This window comes from Sorex fumeus, unplaced genomic scaffold (genome assembly GCF_029834395.1).
Source record: "Sorex fumeus unplaced genomic scaffold, SorFum_2.1 ptg000094l, whole genome shotgun sequence".
NCBI lineage: Eukaryota > Metazoa > Chordata > Mammalia > Eulipotyphla > Soricidae > Sorex > Sorex fumeus.
Window position 1 is genome coordinate 7882249 of NW_026606151.1, and position 20846 is coordinate 7903094.

The 20846-nt window shown below is 52.0% G+C and overlaps 1 protein-coding gene across 1 annotated transcript in view; it reads left to right on the forward strand.

Annotated features, from left to right (window-relative positions):
• Positions 1-20846, forward strand: part of JARID2 (jumonji and AT-rich interaction domain containing 2) — a 233881-nt gene that overhangs the window by 104232 nt on the left and 108803 nt on the right. Inside the window, exon 2 of the mRNA XM_056132267.1 lies at positions 12461-12596. Within this exon, the coding sequence (XP_055988242.1) occupies positions 12461-12596 (136 nt within the window). The remainder of the gene's footprint in view (positions 1-12460; positions 12597-20846) is intronic.

Consider the following 20846-nt stretch of genomic DNA (forward strand, 5'->3'; position numbering starts at 1 on the left):
GGATGGATGGGATTCTGGAGGGCCTCCTTGGGCCTTCCTAACTTTTTTTTATCTTTCAAATGAGGTGGTATGTGCAATATGGCACCTTTCCCCCAAGGATTCAGTTCTGATGACTTTTGTCAGTTCTGAGGAAGTTGTGTCAATATGTAGGTGGACATCATGAATCTCTTGGTGGTGGTGGGGGAGGGGGCCGAGAGAGTCAGTTCTCCTGAGTTTGTCAATTTATAGGGAGTTATGTCAATTTATAGGTGGAAATCTTTGTGGCTGCTGTAGGCCCCGTGGGTGAGGGCCTGAGGTGCTGGGTGGGAGTCTTCAGGACCACACAGGAATAAGCATGGTGCGGTGCCAGCTTATGTTAGATCCAGCATATGTTAGTTTCTTTGAGAAATGGCATAAAGTGGCCCCGAGTAAACTCAGTGCCATGATTTAAACAGTCACACTGTTGGGGAGGTGGTGTGCGTGTGTGTGTGCGCGCGCGCGTGTGCGTGTGTGTATGAGTGCGCGTGTACTTATTTATTTGGGGTTGAGCTGTGTCACTCTTGAACTGAGAAAGCCAGCAAATCAAATCAAGTCAAATCAAATCAAAGCCCGTAAGATGAAAGGGCGCTAACTCTGCTGCAGTTCCCAGCTCATAACCAGACGTGGCTGCAGTGTGGCATGGGGCAGTAGCTAATATCAGCGGTTTGGGTTTGGGGTCACCCTGTGGGTGCTGAGGACTGGCTGGTGGAAAAGTGGCATTTGGTTGCAGATCAGTCCTGAGAATTTGCTGTGTAGTGGGTCCTCAAGGGACAAAGACCGGAGGAAGAGGCAAGCAAGATGAGTCCTCCAGGCTGACTTGACTCTGAGGTGACCAAAGTATCTTAGACTTCATCAAGAGCGTTTCTTATGCAGAGCTGAAAGGCCAGATGGAGGATTGGAGTCTCCAGACAGTGCTTACCTATTGTCAATTCGTATTCTTTTGAAAATGCTAAGAATATTCCAGAGCCCTCCTACTAATATGAAGAGAGCATAGAGGTGCAGAATTTCAAGATCCTCAAGGACATGGTGAAATCCAGTCATTGGAAATCAGTGCAGTGACTGGAAATCTCTGGAATACTGGTTTTCAACCGGTCCCACCCTCGAGTGGACGCAGAGAAGCACTGCTCTAGAACTAGCTTCCCAGTAGAACTCGGATGATGGGAATAGTCTGTTCCAAAACAGGGCAGTTAAGTTTGTGCCTAGCATGACCAAAGGAACTTAGCTTTTAATTTAGCTTTGATTTTTTTTTTTTATTTGTTTTGTTTTTGGGTCACACCTGGCGGTGTTCAGAGCTTACTCCTGGCTCTGCGCTCAGGGATCACTCCTGGCGGGGTTGGGGTGCTGGGTATCGAACATGGTTGGCCATAGTACGGGAAGTGGCTGTACTTTCTCTGGCCACTTTATTTTTAATGCTGAAGAGCTTGCCTAGCTATCCTGTTAGCAGATAATGCCGCTACAAAAATGCCTTGAGGGGGTGTTGGGGGGGGGCGGGGCTGTTCTTATTAACATGAAAATGCTGTAATGGTTACTGATCCCGATCAGGTAGAATCACTTTAGGAATCTACTGGTTAATTTGTTCCCAAGTGAAGTCATTTTATTTAGGCAAGTCCCTCCTTGGGATTTGTTTTTCCACAACACTGGTCAGTTGCTTCTTCAGGATGTAGACCCTCTAGATTTTTGCCTGGATCCTGGGAGATAAACAAGCCCTCAATCCTGGATCTTTCCGAATTGTGGAGAAGCCAGGCTGTCATCTTTGCAGGCCGTGGAAAGCCGTGTCTGTTGTGTGGCCCCCTGCTACTCCTGGCCTGTCCCCTGTAACCAGGGACGTGGATGTGGCAGCCCCCAATTCCTGCTGCCCGAGAATGGCCACCTCCGACGTGCTCAAATGCCAAAAAAGAAAAAAAAAACAAACCCACCAAAAACGCTGATTTGGCAGCTGCCCAGCAGCTTTTTATAAAGGCTCAGTTGGTGGCCGGAGATTGAGGCGGGCAGAGTTGTGTTACGCAATCACAGCAGAAGTTCTTAATCCAATTTCAGCTGTAGCTTTTTTTTTTTTTTAAATAGGCAGTAATCAAAGATAAGTACACATTATTTAATGGGAGTTGGGAAGACGTAAAACTCTCCCCTTCCATAAGCATGTTCAGACCATTTATTTTATCCCGGGAAGCCTGTCTGTCTTAAGTAAATTTGCTGCTTGAAGTGCTTTTAATTTAAAATCGGGGCCAGGAACATCATTCACAAGTTTAGTAAGTCTGTGGTTTCCCGGCCACTTAGCTTATCTCTGGGTGTGGATATATCTCCCGATTTCTCTTTGATGTCTGCCTATTGACCATCGAAGCATTTTATGGATTGAAAATAAATGGGCTGGCACCTGAGAGAAGGGACTCGATTTCTCACGGAGAACATAATTATTTTGTTAAAGGGCAGGAGCCGGCACTGTAGTTCTCCGCGTTCTTCTCCGGCTCCCTCACCTCGCCCCGCTCTCTGCAAAGCCTTGTTTATATTGAATTCCTGCCAAGATTCTACATCCCTCAACAAAATTTTTCTGATACTTTCATTGTTCTCCCCTCAAACCGTTGATGGAAGAGGCTGGCATTTTAGACAGCAACAAATTGCATGAAGTCAGGCGATTTAACCCGAGAAGCCCGTTCCTCGGGTGGGGAGAGGTGTGTCAAATGTAGAAGGTTCCAGTCTCTTTGGCCTGGGAGACGCAGAGAGCCGAGAGCCATCATCAGTACTCAGGCTTTCAAGTTGGTTTTTCTTATGGGTCATCTCTGCACAGCTGTCAGCCAGACCCATTGTCCTTGTGGTGGCATTTTCTGTTCACTCAGCTTGGGCATTGCCCTTGGTGGCAACGGCGGGGATGGGGGTTGGGGGTGGGGGGGTAGACCTCATGCTGCCTCTTCTCCCTGAGCTTTCCTAGGGGAACCAGAGATGGGCTAGCGAGGGATTTGGGAGTGGTCGCTTCTGGCTGGGAAGTGTTTTAGTTGCCAGAGCCCCTCGATGTTTTAATCAATTCTGGAGGTGCTCAGGGGCTGTGCCTGTTTGGGGTACTTGGAGCACTGGGTTGAACCCAGGCCTTTTGCATACTTTTCAAAGGGTAAGTTTGTGTAGGCACCTGCTTCTGTGTGTGTGTGTGTGTGCGCGCGCGCGAGCATGTGCCTCCGTGCGCATGCACATGTGTGTGTGTGTGTGTGTGTGTGTGTGTGCATGCATGCCCGCGCACTCGTGTGCACACATGCATGCCCTCACCAGCGAGGCTGTGAAGTGCACTCAAGCATTCACCTGGCTCTTCGCCCTTGGCCCCATTGTTGTCTGCGGCCCTAGTTGCCTTCTGTACTTTTCCCTGCGCTGCACTCCTCACCTCCCTTGTTATAAGCAGGTTGGCATTTAAAACGTCAGCGGAAGGTTCTAGATTTTAATTTTAAATTCAAGAGGTGTGGGAGCCTGGTATGTCTCCTACGCAGGCTTTGAAAAATCTGGGTTTTTTAACAAAATTCAGTGATTCGGTTGAAACCGATTGTTGGCTGTCGCGGAAGAGCCCTTTGCAAGGAATTCCGTTCTGTCGGCAGGGGACCTTGCCTGGCTGACCCACGTCCCAGATGGTTCGGAATCATTAGCAGTGCCCTTGGTTGCCCGGGAAGTTACCCAGTCGCTCTGCCTCGATGCTTCTGCCTCCTGTGGCAGAGCTGCCTGCCGTGGAGGGTGGGTGGGTGGTCCCCATTGTGGGGAGCCTGTGTTTAAGCCAGTGAGCAGGCTGCCTCCTTTCACCCAGCTCCTCCAGCCTCCTTTCCGCTCTCCTGGGTCCAGGTGACCTGCAGTCAAAACGGAGGCAGGGGCAACTGCTCAGGGTGCTTGGATGCTTCCTGAGCCCTTCAGACTTGCTCTGCAGAAGGCCTTTGCAGAGCCCTGCTGGAGAGGGCACCTTCCTTTCTTAGCCTCCCCTTCTTCCCCCAACCTCTCCTCTTCCACACCCGGAGGTGCTGGGAAGTACTCCTGGCTCTGTGCTTGGGGCTTGTTCTGGGCTCTGCAGGGCTGGGGGGACCTTGTGGCGTGGTGGTTGGGTTGGAACCTCAGAGCCCGCACCTCCTCTCCTGTAGCCCATGGCACCGTCGCCCTGAGTGACCCCTGCCCCTTCTAGTATTGGTTTCTAGTTGAAACTGCTTTGCTCAGAATAAGTGAGACCTTCTCCTCCCTCCCCTCCGCCCCCCACCACAAACACACACGCGCGCGCACACACACACACACACACACACACACCCCTCACCGCTGCATAACATTTTCCCGTACCCGTTACGTGTATGATTTTAATATCGCTTCTCTTAAGGAGTTGCTGTTGCTCACGTTTTCTCTTCAAATTAAGACATTTCACTTTGCAGTCCACCACCCGCCCACTCCTGCCTCTCCAGAGTCAGCTGACCCTTGGGCAAGTTTGTGACATTCTCTCCCTCCCCCGTCCCCCTTTCATTATTGCCTTTCCTATCTATTGCGGAGCCCAGGAGGAAGGCATGTGGGCCTGCGGTTTGGGGAGACTGAGTGGGGAACGGGAGAATGGAATCCATATGGGTGTTGAGCCCCGAGGGGCAGTGGGCAGAGGACTCCCAGAGGCCTCCAGCACTTTGACATTAAAACAAAAATTAATGAATTCAAGAACTCTGGTTTACTGAGTTACTGCTAGTTGAGTTCCAGCACAGTGCCACCACCAGCGTCAACTTCCCTCCACCTGTGTTTCCAAGTTCCCTCGGGCCCCCCAGCCCGATGGGCGCTTGCTATGTTCTTTCCTCCTCACTATTAGGGGATGGCCTAAGTGACCTGGGCTCCCCCACTTCTTCAGGGTGCCCGGCCGAAGTTCAAGACTCCTATCCTGTTGCCTGTGGCCCGCCGGCTGCTGCCGTTTCTGGGCACTCATCATCCCGGAGAGAGTTAGAGCTCGCTCTGGGTGCAGTTACAGCGTAGAATCAATCCTGTCCATAAACCCAGGGTTTTAAATTAGTGAGGAGTATGGAGAGGCATTTTGAGTGACCAGAGAATCTATTTTGGTTAGCTTGCCTCCTTTCAGGCTTTCGGGAAAATGGAGCCCTGATCGGCCTTTGAAGCTGCAGTGGAGGCGGGGACAGGTGTGGGCCTGAAGTCCCCAGGAAAGAGCCACTCTGCTGCCTCACCGTGCCTTTAACCCCCCCTCTCCTCCAGAGCGTGCGTGCTGTTTCATACTTTGCTCTCCTATATGAAGATCAAAGCAGTTCCTTTAGTGATAGGGAGTACAGCTTGGTTGATCCACTTGTGTCTTTTTATTGGTGTCTTTCTGTGTGTGTGCGTGCGTGTGCTTAAAATCTCCACGGAGGGGGTATGTTTTGCAGGCTTAGGCTGTTAAAACTGTTCCTTCTCTGTGCCTGGACTTTTGAATAATCTTTTTGCATATGTTGATCCTGTTCTGGAAGGTTCTTTTCATGTTGGAATGTGTGTTTAAGACCTGGGGCTGGAGAGATAATACAGTGGGTAGGGCTCTTGTCTTGCCCGTGACTGACTAGGTTAGATCAGCATTCAGTGTGGTTCCCCGAGTACCATCAGTAGTAATTCCAAGTGCAAAGTCAAGAGTAACCTCAGCACTACTGGCCCCAAAGTCCCCACAAAAAACCAAAACCCCCCCCAAAAAAATGGGTGTCACATTTCTCAGGGAAGTCACCTCAAGCTGGGGAAGAGGCCACATCTCCTAAGTTCGTGACTCAGGGGACTCGCCTTAAAAGTAGTGCTGGCAAGTCAGCAAGGCCTTCCTGCTGTTTTCACCATCACAATTTGATCTCTTCGCGAAGAGAAGGCAGAGACAGCATTTCTCAGGATGTGTTGCTACAGGCTTATAATTCTGGCTCCAGAAAAGACAGCAGTAGATCATGCCAGTATTCATCTTCATCTGTGTTTTGGTGGAAGTAAAAATGAATATGAGATGGGCACTGGATAGGAAACGATACCACTTCTGGAGCTTCTGAAACTTGAAGGTTCATGGGGTTTGCTTAGGGGTCTGGTTGGAATGCAGGTTCTGACTGAATAGACCCAAGAGCCTGCGTTTCTCTACCAAGAAGCCAGGTGGTTAGGGCGCATTTGGTTTGTGGCCTGCACTTGGACTTGGGAAATCTCTGGGAGGTTCTCGCGAAAGCCTGCAACTTGGCAAGAACTGACAGCTGGTGCTGTCTATTCTAGGAGGATGGTGAGCTTACTTCCCCCCATACTCTACTCCTTTTGCTTTTTTTTTTTTCCTTTTTAGGTCACACCCGGCAATGCACAGGGGCCATTCCTGGCTCTGCACTCAGTAATTACCCCTGCTGGTGTTTGGAGGACTATATAGGATGCTGGGAATCGAACCCAGGTTGGCCCTGTGCAAGGCAAATGCCCTCCCTGCTGTGCTATCACTCCAGCCTGCATACTCTACTCTTGAAGCATGGGAATTATATTTTAATTTGACAGTAAAATAAAGATTATATCAGGAGGTAATGCCATGGTTGAGACTCATGCCTAGCACGTGACCGGCCCAAGTTCAACTCCCAGTGTCACTCGGTTCCCCTGAGCACCTCTGGGCATAGCCTCAGCGGCCCCCAGCAGTGGTCTGGGGTCTCAGCACCATCGCGTTCTCGGACCTTTGCATTGAGCTATTGGCCCTGTTGGCTGAGACTCACTGGTCGTAACTTGGAGCCTCCCGAGAACCACTTGGAGACAGTCAGCAAAGATTATGATCATTGCATTCAAATTAAATTCTTGTCCAATTGCCGCTTTTGACACATTCTCCAGTTAAAGAATGTCAGGCCTTCTGAAAATGACAACCCTGTCATTTTTGCTTTCCAGGGTCTCATTACTCAGCCTTCTGTTAGCCAAAGAACATGCTTCTTAGCAGCCAAAAGTACAGTGAGTTTAAATCAGTTCCATGTACTTCTTTATCTCCTCCTCTCTCTCCTGCCAACAGGTCCGAATACGTTTCCGTCACTGTCTCCCTTTGCTCTGGGAAAGGACCTACACACACCGGGGGGGGGGGGGGGGTATGGGAACAATGCCTGCTGGGGAACGGATACCTGCTGGATTGCTGGTGCTCCCCAGCTTTTGACGGGCTGCTCCCCCAAATGACAGGACCTGGTTTTCAATCTTAAATGACATTCTTTGTGCATTTAATTTCTGGCGTCGCCCACCAGTGCTCAGGGCTTACTTTTGGCTCTGAAGTCAGGGAACATTCCCAGTAGGGCTCTGGGGACCATGTGGGGTGTCGGGGTTCCAGCCGAGGTTGGCTGCATGTAAAGCAAGAGCCTTCCCCATAGCCGGCCCTATCTTGCGTGAAATTCTTAAGAACTAATATAAAACTCTGGAGCTTAACTCACATCCGGATCAGGCTGCTGACTATATTTCTGTCTCTGTTCCCTGTGCACTTGGCTGACCGGTCAGTGGGAACGGACAGGGAACTGTGTGGGCTGGGCAGCCACGCCGGAGGGAAGCCGGGAGGGGATCTCTGTTCTACAGTGTGGCTCGCTCAGAGGCAGAGTGAGTCCATCCGGAGAGGAGTCCTTGGAGCTTGGCCGGGATGACTCTCGAATGGTCCAGAACGGCAGTGTTAGATCTGGAACTTGGTAGCGTGAGGGGATGACCCGTTGGTTGGGTTTGGGAGTGAGTCATTGTTGTTGGGAGGAGAATGAATGTGGAAGCTGCAGAGAGCAGAGGCCCAGGAAGAGGGACAGCTGTGGATGGAGGGAGCGGGAGGGAGGGATATGAGAGGTCTGGGCAAGCATTTGCCCATCAGTGGCAGAAGGCCAGTCTTTAGAGCCTTGGTGACAGTCCTTTTTTCAGGCCTCGCCAAGATCCTTTGTTCTGGGCCCTGCTGCCTGGTGGTTTTGGGAAGGGAGGGTTACACACACACACACACACACACACACACACACACACACACACACACACACACACACACAGAGAACTGTGGAGCAAGGACCTCTTGGAGGCCCAGAAGCTGCTGCTGAGAAGGAAAGGTGAGACCTGACCCCTGTGGTTTGGTCACTGTAGGGCATGCGCAGGCAGCAGCAGTGACACGGGGCAGGAGAGCGGGGTCTTGATCTCAGGTACCTCACGGCAAACATCCAGACGAACTGGCGGGCAGAAGTCCAGGGAAGTTGTCGCTGTCTCCAGAAAGCCCGTTGCGGGTGCTCGGATAATAGGTGAGCAGGAGAAGCGCTCTTGCTCCTGTGCATGCCGCTGTGTGTGGAACACGGCTGCTTCAGTGAGACAGGGACAAGCTAGAGCAGAGAGGGCCGTGCACGGGGAGGTGGGGCGCAGTGTACGGAGAGGAGGAGGGGCGCCGTTTAAGGGAGGAGGTCAGGGTGTGTGTGTGTGTACACAGGGAGCCAGAGAAGCTTGGGGGGGGGGGCAGAGGGAGGGCTGCTGCATTTCCAGCTGGCCTCAGGCCTCAAGGGATGTGCAGCGAGTTCCTGTGTGTCCGGGTGGTTTTCTGGAGCGCCCAGTGGTTGGGCTGTGTGCAGGACCTGTGGCCCCCGTTCGCTCCAGCTTGCTTCTCTCTCTGCTACTAGGGCCCAGCCTGTGGAGCCCAGGTGTCTCCAATGTCTTTCCTGCTCGGGGGCTATTCCTGCTTCTGTGCTCAGAAGCGACACCTGGCGGTGCTCAGGGCACCACTTTGGGGTGCTGGGGATCGAAATGAGGGGCAAGGCTGCACGCACCGAGCCTCTTAGCTCTGCTTGTGCTTCTCCCCGAAGTGGCAATTAGCGAGCAGCGTTCCATCGAAGGAATGAACAGTCCCTGGAACACCCAAGGGACGTCCCAACGAAGAACACATGTGTTTTCTTTTTTTTTTTTAAAGAAAAATTGCACTTTAACGAAGGCGCTTAGCTTTCAAAACCCCACAAGGCGAGTTGTGCATGGCCCCTCCTGCTTGTCAAGTACTTTGTAAGCGCCAAGAAGCTGCTCCCCCCCAAGTGAACCTTAAATGCACCTTCCCTTTGCTGGAGTTTTCGCCTCACATGGTTTATGTTTTAATTAGACGTGAGTTGTCGGGGTATAATTGTCTCGTCAGAAGGCAGGCACCAGCCCGAGTAGGGCGCAGTAAATCGTCACAGAAGTTTTATATCGATGCTATTTCGGGGCTTATAATTTATCAACTCTCTGTGTGTGTGTGTGTGTGTGTGTGTGATGATAGTCTGTAAATCACATCGCTATGCTTTGTGGCGATGTGAACGGCGGCCTGGTCTTGATGTGGAGAATTCTGTCCACAGCCCCCAGGCCCTTACCCTGAGGCCCTGTGCCCCGAAGGTGGCCCACACCCCAGGAAGTACCAACCTCTGTTAGGCCGACTTTGTGTTGACACTGACACCCCTGCTGTTGCTAGGTGGCCGGAGGGGTTTGGCTGAACCCATCCCTGCGCCCTGGTGTCTCAGAAAGGTTGTCATCGGGGGCTTCTGTGAGGATCCAGGTCCTGGAGCACTGCGCCCCTCCCCCATGCCCCGCAATCTCCCCCCACTCCCCAGCTGTAGGTGGCAGACACCCCTTGTTCTGCCGCCTCTTGGAAGGAAGGTGGGGTTGGTTCTCCTTGGAGGAAATCCTGGCGGCTTAGCAAGAACGCGGCTCAGTTATTTAGGGCTTAAGACTCGATGTGGCTGGATTTCTAAGATGTAGCTTGTGCCGATGCAGAGTTTAGGAATGCAAGAGCGGGAGCAAAACTCCCATTAATCTCACCCTCTCCTCTAGACCCCCGGAGGGTCGGGGAGACCCCTAGCACAGAGTGGCACAAAGTTGGACCTACCCGGAGGTATCTCAGCCTCCTGTCGGAACCGAGCGAATCTCGATATCCCCAATCCGGTTTTCACCCAGGGTATTAATGCTTTCCTTTTCTCTCAAGGCCCCGAATATCTGAGGAGCTCAAATACTTCCATTTTTAAATCGAGCTGCTCCAAAAACACTTAAGGTGTAAAGTAGCCGCGTGGGTGCACGGACTTCTTAGATTAGCAGACGGGGTGCGGATAGAGTGCCTGCCTCCACCCTAACCTTCCGCTGAACCCCGAGAGCTGCCTGGCTGTGTGTCTCCATCCTTCCTTCCCTCCCGCGCTTCCCCCGTCACTGTAGCAGTCTCCGTCTCCCGGGCTCGGACCCTTGTTCTAGTGCAGGCTGTTCTGCCTCTTTCTGAACCATGCCCACCCGCCTCCTACTTTCTCTGTTGGTGTGTGCAGCTCACGTTTAGCTGTCCTGAAGATCATCGCTTATGGCATCCCGGGATTTGTCTCTGTCCCGGCTGCACAAGACTGTCAGCGCCCAACCTGGCTTCTCTTGGGTCCATTCTTGGCTTCAGGAGACGTGCCACATTTTTGCACTGCAGGCATGAATAAAGCCACACGTTATACATTCATGTCTGTATGTGTTTTGGTGGCATCAGGACTTGGTCTCACAGGGGCAGGGCACGACCTTGACTCCTGAGCTACACGCCCAGTCGAATGCCCTTGATCAGTTTTTTATCGGCGTTTCCACTCAATTCTGCTTGCTTGGGTCTGACTCCCGGCTCTGTGCTCAGGAGTCGCTCCTGGCAGGGCTCAGGGACCATATTTGGTGCTGGAGATTGATCCCAGATCGGCCGCGTGCAAAAGCCAGTGCCTTCCCTGCTATGCTCCTGCCTCTGCCCCTGAAAGGATGAACGCCTGTTATTGACTTGTGTGTCTGTGTGTTTTCAAGTCTGTCTGTCTCTCTTCCCCGCCCCCACCTCCCCCAATCCTACTCTTGTCCATTGTTCTCTTGTGCTGCCGTCCCTTTCACTCGCCAGTCATTTCCTTCTGTGGCCGTTGCAGATACAGTTTGCGCTGGACTGTCCGCTCCTTGAAGGCTGCAGCAATGCCCGTTACCAGCCAGAATGTCCCAAGAAGCAGCGTCTTGCAAGGCAGCAGGCATTCAGTCATATTACTCACTACACAAAACACTCGTGCAGAGGTCCATTACTTTAGCTGGGACTCGAATATTCCGGCTCACCCAGGGCCTTCCACCAACTGGGCGCTCTCCTTAATGACGGGCCCTGGCAACAGCTGCTTTAGCTGAACTTGGCCGAGACGATCATCAAATGTCAGACTTAGAAGGAATGGAGGTATTTGGAGGGGGACTGCATAAGGAAATGAAGGAGTTGAAGTCTTTCTTCCAGGGTGACCCTGTCCCTTTCTGTGGGGGCTAGAACCAGGATTTCCACCCGTGGAAGGCGGCAGGTGCTCTGTAGCTGAACCACTCCAGAACCCCTTCCTGTCCCTTGGCCTTTTGCTTGGGAGTTTCTCCCTTCCCATCCAGTACATTTCAGAGCCTTCAAACCATGCCCTACAACAAATTGTGTGGAATCATTTATTGATTGATTTTATATATTACTGTATCACTGTCATCCCGTTGATCATCGATTTGCTCGAGCAGGCGCCAGTAATGTCTCCTTTCGTCCCTTTCGCATGCTAGTGTAGCCCGATGGGGTATTGGGGGCTCTTTCAGGGTCAGGGGAATGAGGACTGTCATTGTTAATATGTTTGGCCTATCGAGTACATCACGGGGAGCTTGCCAGGCTCTGTCCTATGGGCGGGATACTCTCGGTAGTTTAGTGGGCTCTCCAAGAGGGAAGGAAGCTCTTCCTGGAGCTTTGTTTTATAGTCTCTGGATCTTGGCCATTGATGAGATTACGTGGCGCCAGGGGCAGTTTGTGGGTGTGACTGCCAAACGACTGGTAAACTGGGAGCTGGGTGGAGGAGGCCCAGCCCCGATCCGAGCAGCCATGGGTCCCGCATACCTGAGTTCCTCTGCTGGTTCCTTCATGCGTGAGACTCGTCCGAGCATGTGGCAAGTGGCCTTGAGCGTGGCTGTGGCTGGGTTTTGGAGGTTTTTGGCTGCTGGGGTTCTACATGGTGCGGGGAGGGAGACTCCCTTCCTGGGATTTTATATAGCACTGCACTATAGCACTGTTGTCCTGTTCATTGTTCATTGATTTGCTCCAGGGAGCACCAGTAATGTCTCCATTGTGAGTCTTGTTGTTACTGTGTCTGGCATATCGAATACGTCACGGGGAGCTTGCCAGGCTTTGCCGTGCGGGCGGGACACTCTCGGTGGCTTGCCGGGCTCTCTGAGAGGGGCGGAGGAATCGAACCTGGTCGGCCCCAGTAGAGGCTGTGTGCAAGGCAAACGCCCTACCCGCTGTGCCATCGCTCCAGCCCAGGGATTTTATATATGTATTTAAAAAAATCTTCCTAAAATTGTTCATGATTTATTACATTCACTATTTCAACACTAGTTCTACCACCAGTGCATAAATAGTAATATAACACTATGCAATAATTTATATTTTATTATTAAATAGAAAAAGTATATATATTTATATTTACAGTTATTTCTGACTCTCTTTGCTAGCTCTCTTCTCAAAGGAGTAATTCCTCTTCTTCCTCTTACTGTGTTTCTCCAGGATGACAGTGATGGGATTCCGTGGTCAGAAGAAAGGGTGGTCCGTAAAGTCCTTTACTTGTCTCTGAAGGAGTTCAAGAATGCCCAAAAGAGGCAGCACGGCGAAGGCCTTCCTGGGAGCCTGAAAGCAGTGAACGGTGAGTGGCCTGCCCAGAGTCAGCCCTGAGGTCTGAGCGCCTGAGCTTCCAAGGCCTGCCTGTCTTCATTGTTCCTGTGTCTGTTCCTCTCAAGGCTTCGCCCTAGGGTCTGCAGGGTGTCTTCCTTGCTTGTACCTCCTTGTAGACAAGACACCCCCCACCCCGCTGCTGTGGGGCCCTGGGTTGAAGGTGGTGGAGCCTGTTTCACGGGTTTTCTGTGCATCCCTGTCTCTTGGCCCAGGTAGGGCTGGGGAGGCCTTTGATGATCTTGCCTCTGCGCTGCGGGGAGCTTTTGCATTCTTATCCCCTGTTTGTGCAGGAAGTCGCTAAGCCCACTGCCAGCCGCCTGCCCTTCCTGCAGCCAGTTTCTGCTTCCTTCCTGAGGGGGCAGGCAGGTACGCCTCAGAGAATGCCCGGGATGCTGGGCGTCCAAGGGTGGAGAGAAGTCAGCGAGAGCATGCCAGGGGGCTCCGCGTGTGGCTCCCACGTGGATCCTGAAGCCTGCGAGGAAATTGGGGAAATGGAGTTGATTGAGATTTATTTTTTGCTTTTTTTTTTGCTTTTTTGGGTCACACCCGGCGATACAAGGGGTTACTCCTGGCTCTGCACTCAGGAGTTACTCCTGGCGGTGCTCAGGGGACCATATGGGATGCTGGGAATCGAACCCGGGTCAGCCACATACAAGGCAAACGACCTACCCACTGTGCTATCGCTCCAGCCCCTTTTCTTCTCTTTATCTTTTTCTTTTATTTTTCCATATTTATTTAGAGGGGGTGGGGGGGTCTACCCTCCCGGAGGTGCTCAGGGCTCACTCCTGGCTCTGCATACAGGAATCACTCCTGGTGATGCTTGGGGGACCCTATGAGGATTCCAGGGATTGAGCCTGGGTCAGCCACAGCTACACTGTTTTCTCTCTCTCTCTCTCTCTCTCTCTCTCTCTCTCTCTCTCTCTCCCCCCGCCCCCATCCCCCAACACTTCCTTTTTTTCCCTCCCCCCCCCATATTTATGGACGCAAAATAAACAGTAGAATATACTGACTGCCCCAAGTATTCTGCTGAATTTTGGTATATATGCTTGTTAAATCTGAAATTTGGGCTCCCGTCGTTTTCTTCGTTGTCCACGATAAGAAAAGGCGTCTAGGTCCCTTTTCTGTTGAGAGAATTGATGCTCTTATTTATTTATTTGATTTTTTTCAGTCAGATATGCTCAAGGCTTACGTCTGGCCGTGCCTGGGGGACCCTGTAGGGTGTCAGGGATGAACGGGTGTGGGCTGGAAGCTGGAAGCACGGCAAGCATCTCACCTGCTGTTCCTTTCTGGGCCCTGTTGTTTTCCTGTGAACCTGGCGCTTTGCTTGGTGCAGCTTATCGGTGGGGAAAATGCGGCGGGGAAGGGAGGGGCTGGAGAAATTTACTGCTGAATTTCCCGCAGTTCGGACGTGGGTTCTCTTCACAAGTTCAGGTCATAGCGCATGCGCACTTCTCCTGCTATCTAAGCTTGACAGTAAGATAGTGCTTTTGGAACCTAACAATTAAAAACGCGCCCAGCTGGGGGGAAAAAAATCAGCTTCCGGGACAAAGAGGTTAGTCAGGCTCCTCCAGGATTGCAATTGAACAAAGGTGGAATTTGGGTGCTGGAACAAAAACTTAAGTCATTCAGAAAAACAACCAAGCTAGCAACTCAGCCGAATGTAGACTCTCATTTTTATTGGCACCGTCGGAGGCTGGAGGGTAGCGAGAAAGGGATACTCAGGAAAACTGGCAGAGACAACCGCGGGCTATCATTGAAGACTTAAATTCTTGGAGTCTCCTCTCTCCCCTCACACACAAAGACATCTTTGGTGGTGCTTGTTGTTGGTTTTCCTTTTTCCATGTTTTTTTTTCCCATCTTTTACCCTTTTTTCATCTTTTACCCTGATTAAAAATTGCCATTTCGTTGTTGCTTTTGCGTTCCTTTCAGATCCAAGACAGCAGAACCTTGTGTCTTGGTCTTGCGATATTTTGAACGGGCCCTTTGCTGGTTCTTACTGGGTTAATGCAGGCAGCGTTCCAACAGGCAGTGTTTTGTTATTGTCTCTATTGGATTTGGAAAGCAGTTCGAAGAGAACACATTTTCTTGTCTCAGAACTTAAGTGTGGGTTTTACCAATCATTTTCCTAAAGGCCTCTAACATGTTTTGCGGTGGTCTTGTTTGGGGGCCTCTGCAGGCCAAAATTGTTACCATGGAGATAGCCCCTCCTTCTTCTGAGGGGCTCTCCTAGGGGATGCGAAGCAGAGAAAATGAACCGAGCAGAACATGCTGGACTCTTGCAAGCCGAGGTGGGGGAGACCTAGGTTTCAAGCAGCGTTTTCTTGATGGGGTGAATGTGCTGATAAAGCAGTCCTCTGAGGTTTTTTTGGGGGGTCATTATATCCAGTAGTGCTTGGGGGCTGCTACTGGATCTGTGCTTGGGGATCTTTCCCCGTGGTACTCAGGGGACCGACCGTTTGATGCCGGGGATTGAACCCGAGCTTCCCGCCTGTTAAACTTGCGTTTACACCCCTTCGCTGTCTTGGAATTTGGATGTTTTAATAGGTCATCCTAGGTGATGGAATGATGGCTTTAGCACACTGTCTTGGCTCATGCAAAGTATATGCACGCTCTTGCTCTCTCTGGCGCATGTGCGCGCGCTCTCTCTCTCTCTCTCTCTCTCACTCTCTCTCTCTCTCTCACACACACACACACACACACTTCTCTGGGGAGGAGTTAGCTCTGGGATATTGGTGCCCAACTTTCCAAAGCTCTGGGGTTTTCATCAGGAAATGGCAACTGCCGTCTTGGGGGGCTCACGGGAAGGCTGGGAGTGGCATGCGTGAGGGCACGTGCTTCTTGTTCTCTTGTACTGTCTGATGTTGGCACAGCCTTGATTGAATCCAGGACTCCCTTTAGATCGTCACGGGATGACAGTGGTACCATGGCTTTGAAAACCAGGGCTCTCCCTTGTGCCCCTCTCCGTTTCCAGACAGAAGTGGTTCTGGGCCGTTGATAGGTCTGCCTTTCCCGGGAAAACTCCCAGTTGCAGCGTGTTATTTTGCGTTGCCAACATACAGTGCTCTTCGGGCCTTCTTTCGAAACCGTCGCTGTCACTTTAGCTGACACCTTGGCCTGGTGGGGCGGATGGACAGGGAGCTCCTTGTTCTCACCTCTTGTGTGCGGGGTCCCCGGGCTCTCTGGCCAGGACGAGCTGCAGTGTCTGTCCGGGGTGGCGGGAATAACCGGGAACAGGCCTTGTCCTTTGTGCCCCAAACCCTCAGTTGTGCTTTTGTGGCTCAGAAGTGATGTGAAAGGAGTGTGGCGAGTGTGATTCTTGGAGAGCTCGGGCTTCCTGGCCGCTGGCCGGCCGGCTGATGGTGGAGGGCTTTGCTGACCAGGAGCCTCTCGCACGATAAAAGCTCCTTTTCGTCGCTATCAGAAGTGGACAAAAAGCCTCAGCAGAGAACTGGCAGACACCGAGGCTGAGGCTACTCTTGGAGGGTCCTTGGCCCGCCGGGGCTGAAATTAGGGACATTTAAATAATAACATGCTCCACAAATAACGAGTACACATAATTACACGGTAAGGGAGGAAAGCTATTAACTGTATTTGAATTTCATTTGCTTCCTATAAATGTCATCGGAGATTCAGCAAACCCTCTGGCCAGCCAGCGCGTCGTGCCTGGATTTATGGGGTGCGGGAGGTCTGCCGAGAAGCTGACCGTGGTCGTGATGGCTGCCACCCCCCCTTTTCCCGCCCGCCCAGCAATGTGCCCATTCTGGCACCCTGGCCAAGGAGCTGGGCACCCGGGAGCCTGTGTGTCTGGGAGGGGCCAAGAGGGGGTTGAAACTCCGTCTCTTCTCTGGTGCACCCCTGCTTTTAACCACCACTCAGAGAACTAGACGTGATTTGGGGACCCTCCATAAAGGTCGGATTCCAAAACTTCAGAATGTGCTGAAGGACATTTTTACCAACTAGAAATTTCCTTTGAAGGAGATTTGGGGGGGGTGCGGGGCGGTGGTCAGGGAAGCGGGATTTTATTCCTAGGGAAAGAGACCTCAGAAGAAGAGGGTGTTGTTGTAAGTATTAATGTGACTTAACTTGAGCTTGGGAGTTGAAGTGAAAATCAGAGATGATCAGAACCCCTTCCGGGGCGGGACACGCCTCACGCCCCTCCCACAAGCACAGGGCCACTCGTGATTTGGGTTAACATTGCTGAGGGATGGAGGTTTGTGTTTTTTGGCGGCCTGTGGACCCCTAGGCTGAAAGGCACCGGGGGTGGGGGGCACATACATGGATGCGCACACCAGGGCTGCTGGTTTTCCTCTTGAGCTGCCAACCTCCCTCCTTCTCTCCTTCCTTCGTTCTCTTCCCTCCTTCCCTTCCTCTCTTCTTCCTTCCTCCCTCCTCCCCTCTCCGTTCCTCCTCCTTCCCTTCCTTGGGATGCCCTTAGCTTTGGATCGGAACCCGTACTTCCAGTTTCACAGCTGGACTGTTGCCCTCTGTGGCCGGCAAACCCTGTGGCTCATGCACCCACGTGGCCCCCCACCCCCATCCCCACCTTTAGAAATTTTTTTGTTTGTTGGTGGCCGTGCCTGCAGTGTTTATGGCTTACTCCATGCTCTGTGCTCAAGCGTCACTCCCGGGGGGGGGGGATTTGGGGTGCAGGGGATTGAACCCAGTCAGCCGCGTGCAAAGGCAGGTGCTTTTGCCCGCTGTACTCACTGGCTCTCCCTCCCCACCCAGGCTTTCTGTTTTTGAAGTTGAGGAAACTCTCAGACCTTGCCAATGACCCCTGTGAGTGAAATCACACCCCGTGTATGACCTGTGGTGGGCTTGGGCCGTAAATGACCCCTGTGGGTGCAAGTCCTGTCTTTCAGTAAGCTGCTTCCTGCCTCCCCATCAGTGGGGGTTGTCACGGTGGACCCTGGGTTTAGAAGCCTTCGTGATTGTATTCGTGACTTAGTGATGTTCCGCCGATCAGACCAGACGCCTGGGCTTGCGTGCTGATGGATAAAAGGGTCGCAAGGCCAATGCACCGGTTCACCCAGAAGTGCCGCTTGCCAGCCCCAGTTGGGAGTCGCGTTGATCTGTGTTTGAATTGATGCCACCACGGAAGGGCCAGAGAACGGTGCGGGGCCCAGGTCACTCACTGGGTCGAGGACAGGCTAGGGTGGGCTTGTCTTACCTCCTTCCCCTCAGGCCCAGTTGCCATTTCCTGCCTCTCATAGGGCCTCTTTCCTCTTAGGGCCCCCATCCCACCTGTGGGTCCCTTCAGGAGCATGCGCTGGTGCTGGGGTCACCGCTGCTGCGACTTCTTCTTCTTCTTCTTCTTCTTCTTCTTCTTCTTCTTCTTCTTCTTCTTCTTCTTCTTCTTCTTTTTCTTTTTTTTTATTTTTAATTTTTTAATGAATCACTGTGAGATACAGTTACAGACATATAAACGTTTGTGATTATGTTTCAGTCATACAATGATCGAGTACCCATCCCTCCACCAGTGCCCATTCTCCACCCCCAATGATCCCAGTATCCCTCCCTCCCCCCATCCCCCCTATCCCACTCTGCCTCTGTGGCAGGGCATTCCCTTTTGTTCACTCTCTCTTCTTTTGGGTGTTGTGGTCTGCGATGCAGGTATTAAGTGACCATCATGGCCATCATGTTCGGGCTATAGTCTACTTTTTGGCACACATCTCCCATCTCGAGCAGGTCCGCCTCCAAGCATCCTTTACTTGGTGGTCCCTTCTCTACTTCTGAGCTGCCTTTTCCCCCAGCACATCAGGCTGGCTTCCAAGCCGTGGAGCAATCCTCCTGGTCCTTATCTCTACTATCCTTGGGTGTTAGTCTCCCATTTTGTTACTTTATATTCCACAAATGAGTGCTGCGACTTCATTGAACCTCCCTCAAGCTCTGAGGTTAGCCCGGGCAGGAGTGCAGCCCAGGGCAGTCTTGTACCATGAGGCCTTGGAGGTGGTGGCGATTGCCTTTGGTTTAGATCAAGTTCATTTCCATGTTTACCCACACTGCATTTCCTTTGGTCGTACTGGGACAATTTCCTCATGAGTCCGTAAAGTCCTCAAATGCTGGCATACTATGGGGTATTTCTTGTTCTCTGGCTGAGCTGGAACTGGACCGGAATTGAGTTTTGAGAGGCTGCTTTTTATGAGACGCTCACCCAGTCAGTGGGTATCCAAACTTGGTTTAAGTGGAAGGGGTGCTGCCAGAGAAGGCAAGTGCCCCCCAGAAGGGGGCAGGTAGGTGTTTCGTAGGCCCTACGCGTTGGAAGGAGAATCGCGGTTGAGGTGGCCCTGGAAACTGGTTTCTCTTGTGTGTTTTGGAGAAATCGCCCGAGGTTGGCAGGAAGAATACTACTTGTTCTGCACAAAGCCTCACTCTCTTGGATATTGTGCTGTAAATGTAACTTTAGCGTCTTCAGCCATTTTGTCCCTCTCAAAGTGTATCCAAAGGATGAGACTTGAGTGTGTGTGCATGTGTGTATGTGAATGTGTGAAAATGTGTGCCTATGTGTGTGAAAGCATGTGAGCAAATGAGTACGCCTGTGAGAATGTGTGTGTGTGTGTGGGTGTGGGTGTGGGTGTGGGTGTGCGTGTATGTGAGTGACAGTATAAGTGAGAATGAGTATATGGATGCGTGTGTCACTCGAAAGGGCTGCGCTCCTTCAGAGGTTACATGGTGATGCGTTTGTTTACACTTGCTTGTCCGTGCTCACTGCTGGGAATTCTCGTGTGCCACCGCCCCCTTCCCTCGTTTCTGCTCAGAGAAAGGCCCTGTGTGTTTTCTCAGCCTGACCCGTTCAGTGAGTGGAGTTCTTTGACGCACGCATGTAGGAAGCGTTAATTACCATCAGATTCACCCCGTGCGCGAGCCGAGCGCAGTTTCAGTGTGCTGGCGAGTTTCTTAGAGTCCCCTCCTCACCGTTTCCTCCCCGCCCGCCCCCAATTTGGAGGCTCTTTTCCTTCGCTTTTGGAAATAACCTGTTATTACTTGAGCCCCATTAAATATTTAGAATCCCGTATAGTGGATCTTTAAAGTCAGAAGAGCAATTAATGCTTTTGGGAAATCACCCTCCAGTTCATAAATCCTTTAATTTACAATTTGTTTCTTAATCTCTCTTGCTGCCAAATCTCATATATCCCCGTTGCTTCCTCTCTGATCTTCAGGGTCCTTGGGTTGCATCCCACAGTTGGCTTCCTCCCGATTCCGTTCCTGGAGATAAAGCTTGCACGAGCCTCCCAGTGAAGGTTGGGCGGCCACGGGAGACGAGCTAACCTCAGACGTGCCATCCTGGAGCCAGGCTGGCTTCCCAGGTCGGGCATCCAGCATCCGTGGGGATTTGGGACGTCCCCGTCCCAGGAGCCGGAGGATTTCTCCTGCTGCCTTTCTTGGGGCTGTTGCCCACTCCCCGTCAGTCTTCTTAGCTCCGTCAGCTTTGGGGCTACTTCCTCGGCTCTTGTCTCACGCAGGGCTTCTTCCTGGTGACCCCGTCTTCTGGATCGTTTCTTTACGGCGTCTGAGTCTTCCTCTCCGGGGGCTCAGAAAGCACCCTGGCTCTTCCACACTGGACTTGAGGACAGGAAAAGCCCCCTGGGCCTGAGATTTCAGTCTGGAGTCCGACTTTTGGTACTCCCTCTAGCAGTTTCCTGCCACTTTCTCATGTCTCTGACGGGGGGGCTGTCTGGCGCCTGAGGTGTGCGAACAGCTCAGCTCTGGAGACAAACGCTTAGCTCTTGCCTGGGTGTTCTTCCCCCTCCATTTTCATGGTGGATGGGGGTGTTGGGGGAGTGTTTGTAAGCAGGATTCCATATATTTGAAAGTCGCCTCTCCCTTGCTACAGTGATTCTCCAGAAATGATGTGTGCCGGGGACAGAGCTTTCATGCTGGCCCGGCAGGAGGCCCGGTCACTTGCAGAGATCCACACTGCCCAGGGCCGCTCCCTGGTGGCCGCACCCTGTCCCCACTCAGCACTTTACCCAACTTTTCAGGCTACTAGTGTTATTTGAAAAAGGCCTTTCTAGTTTACTCAGTTGGAAAGTGTTAGCATTTTAAAGGGCGAGCTGGAAGGTGCTCAGCGGGCACTTGATGAATCCCTCTGAGGGAAATATTGGCAGCCTCTCCTCTTCTGAGCTGCCCGGCAAAGTCACAACGCTGCCCAGAGAGAGAGAGAGACAGAGAGAGAGAGGGAGAGAGAGAGGGAGAGAGAGAGAGATTCTGTCTGTGCCCT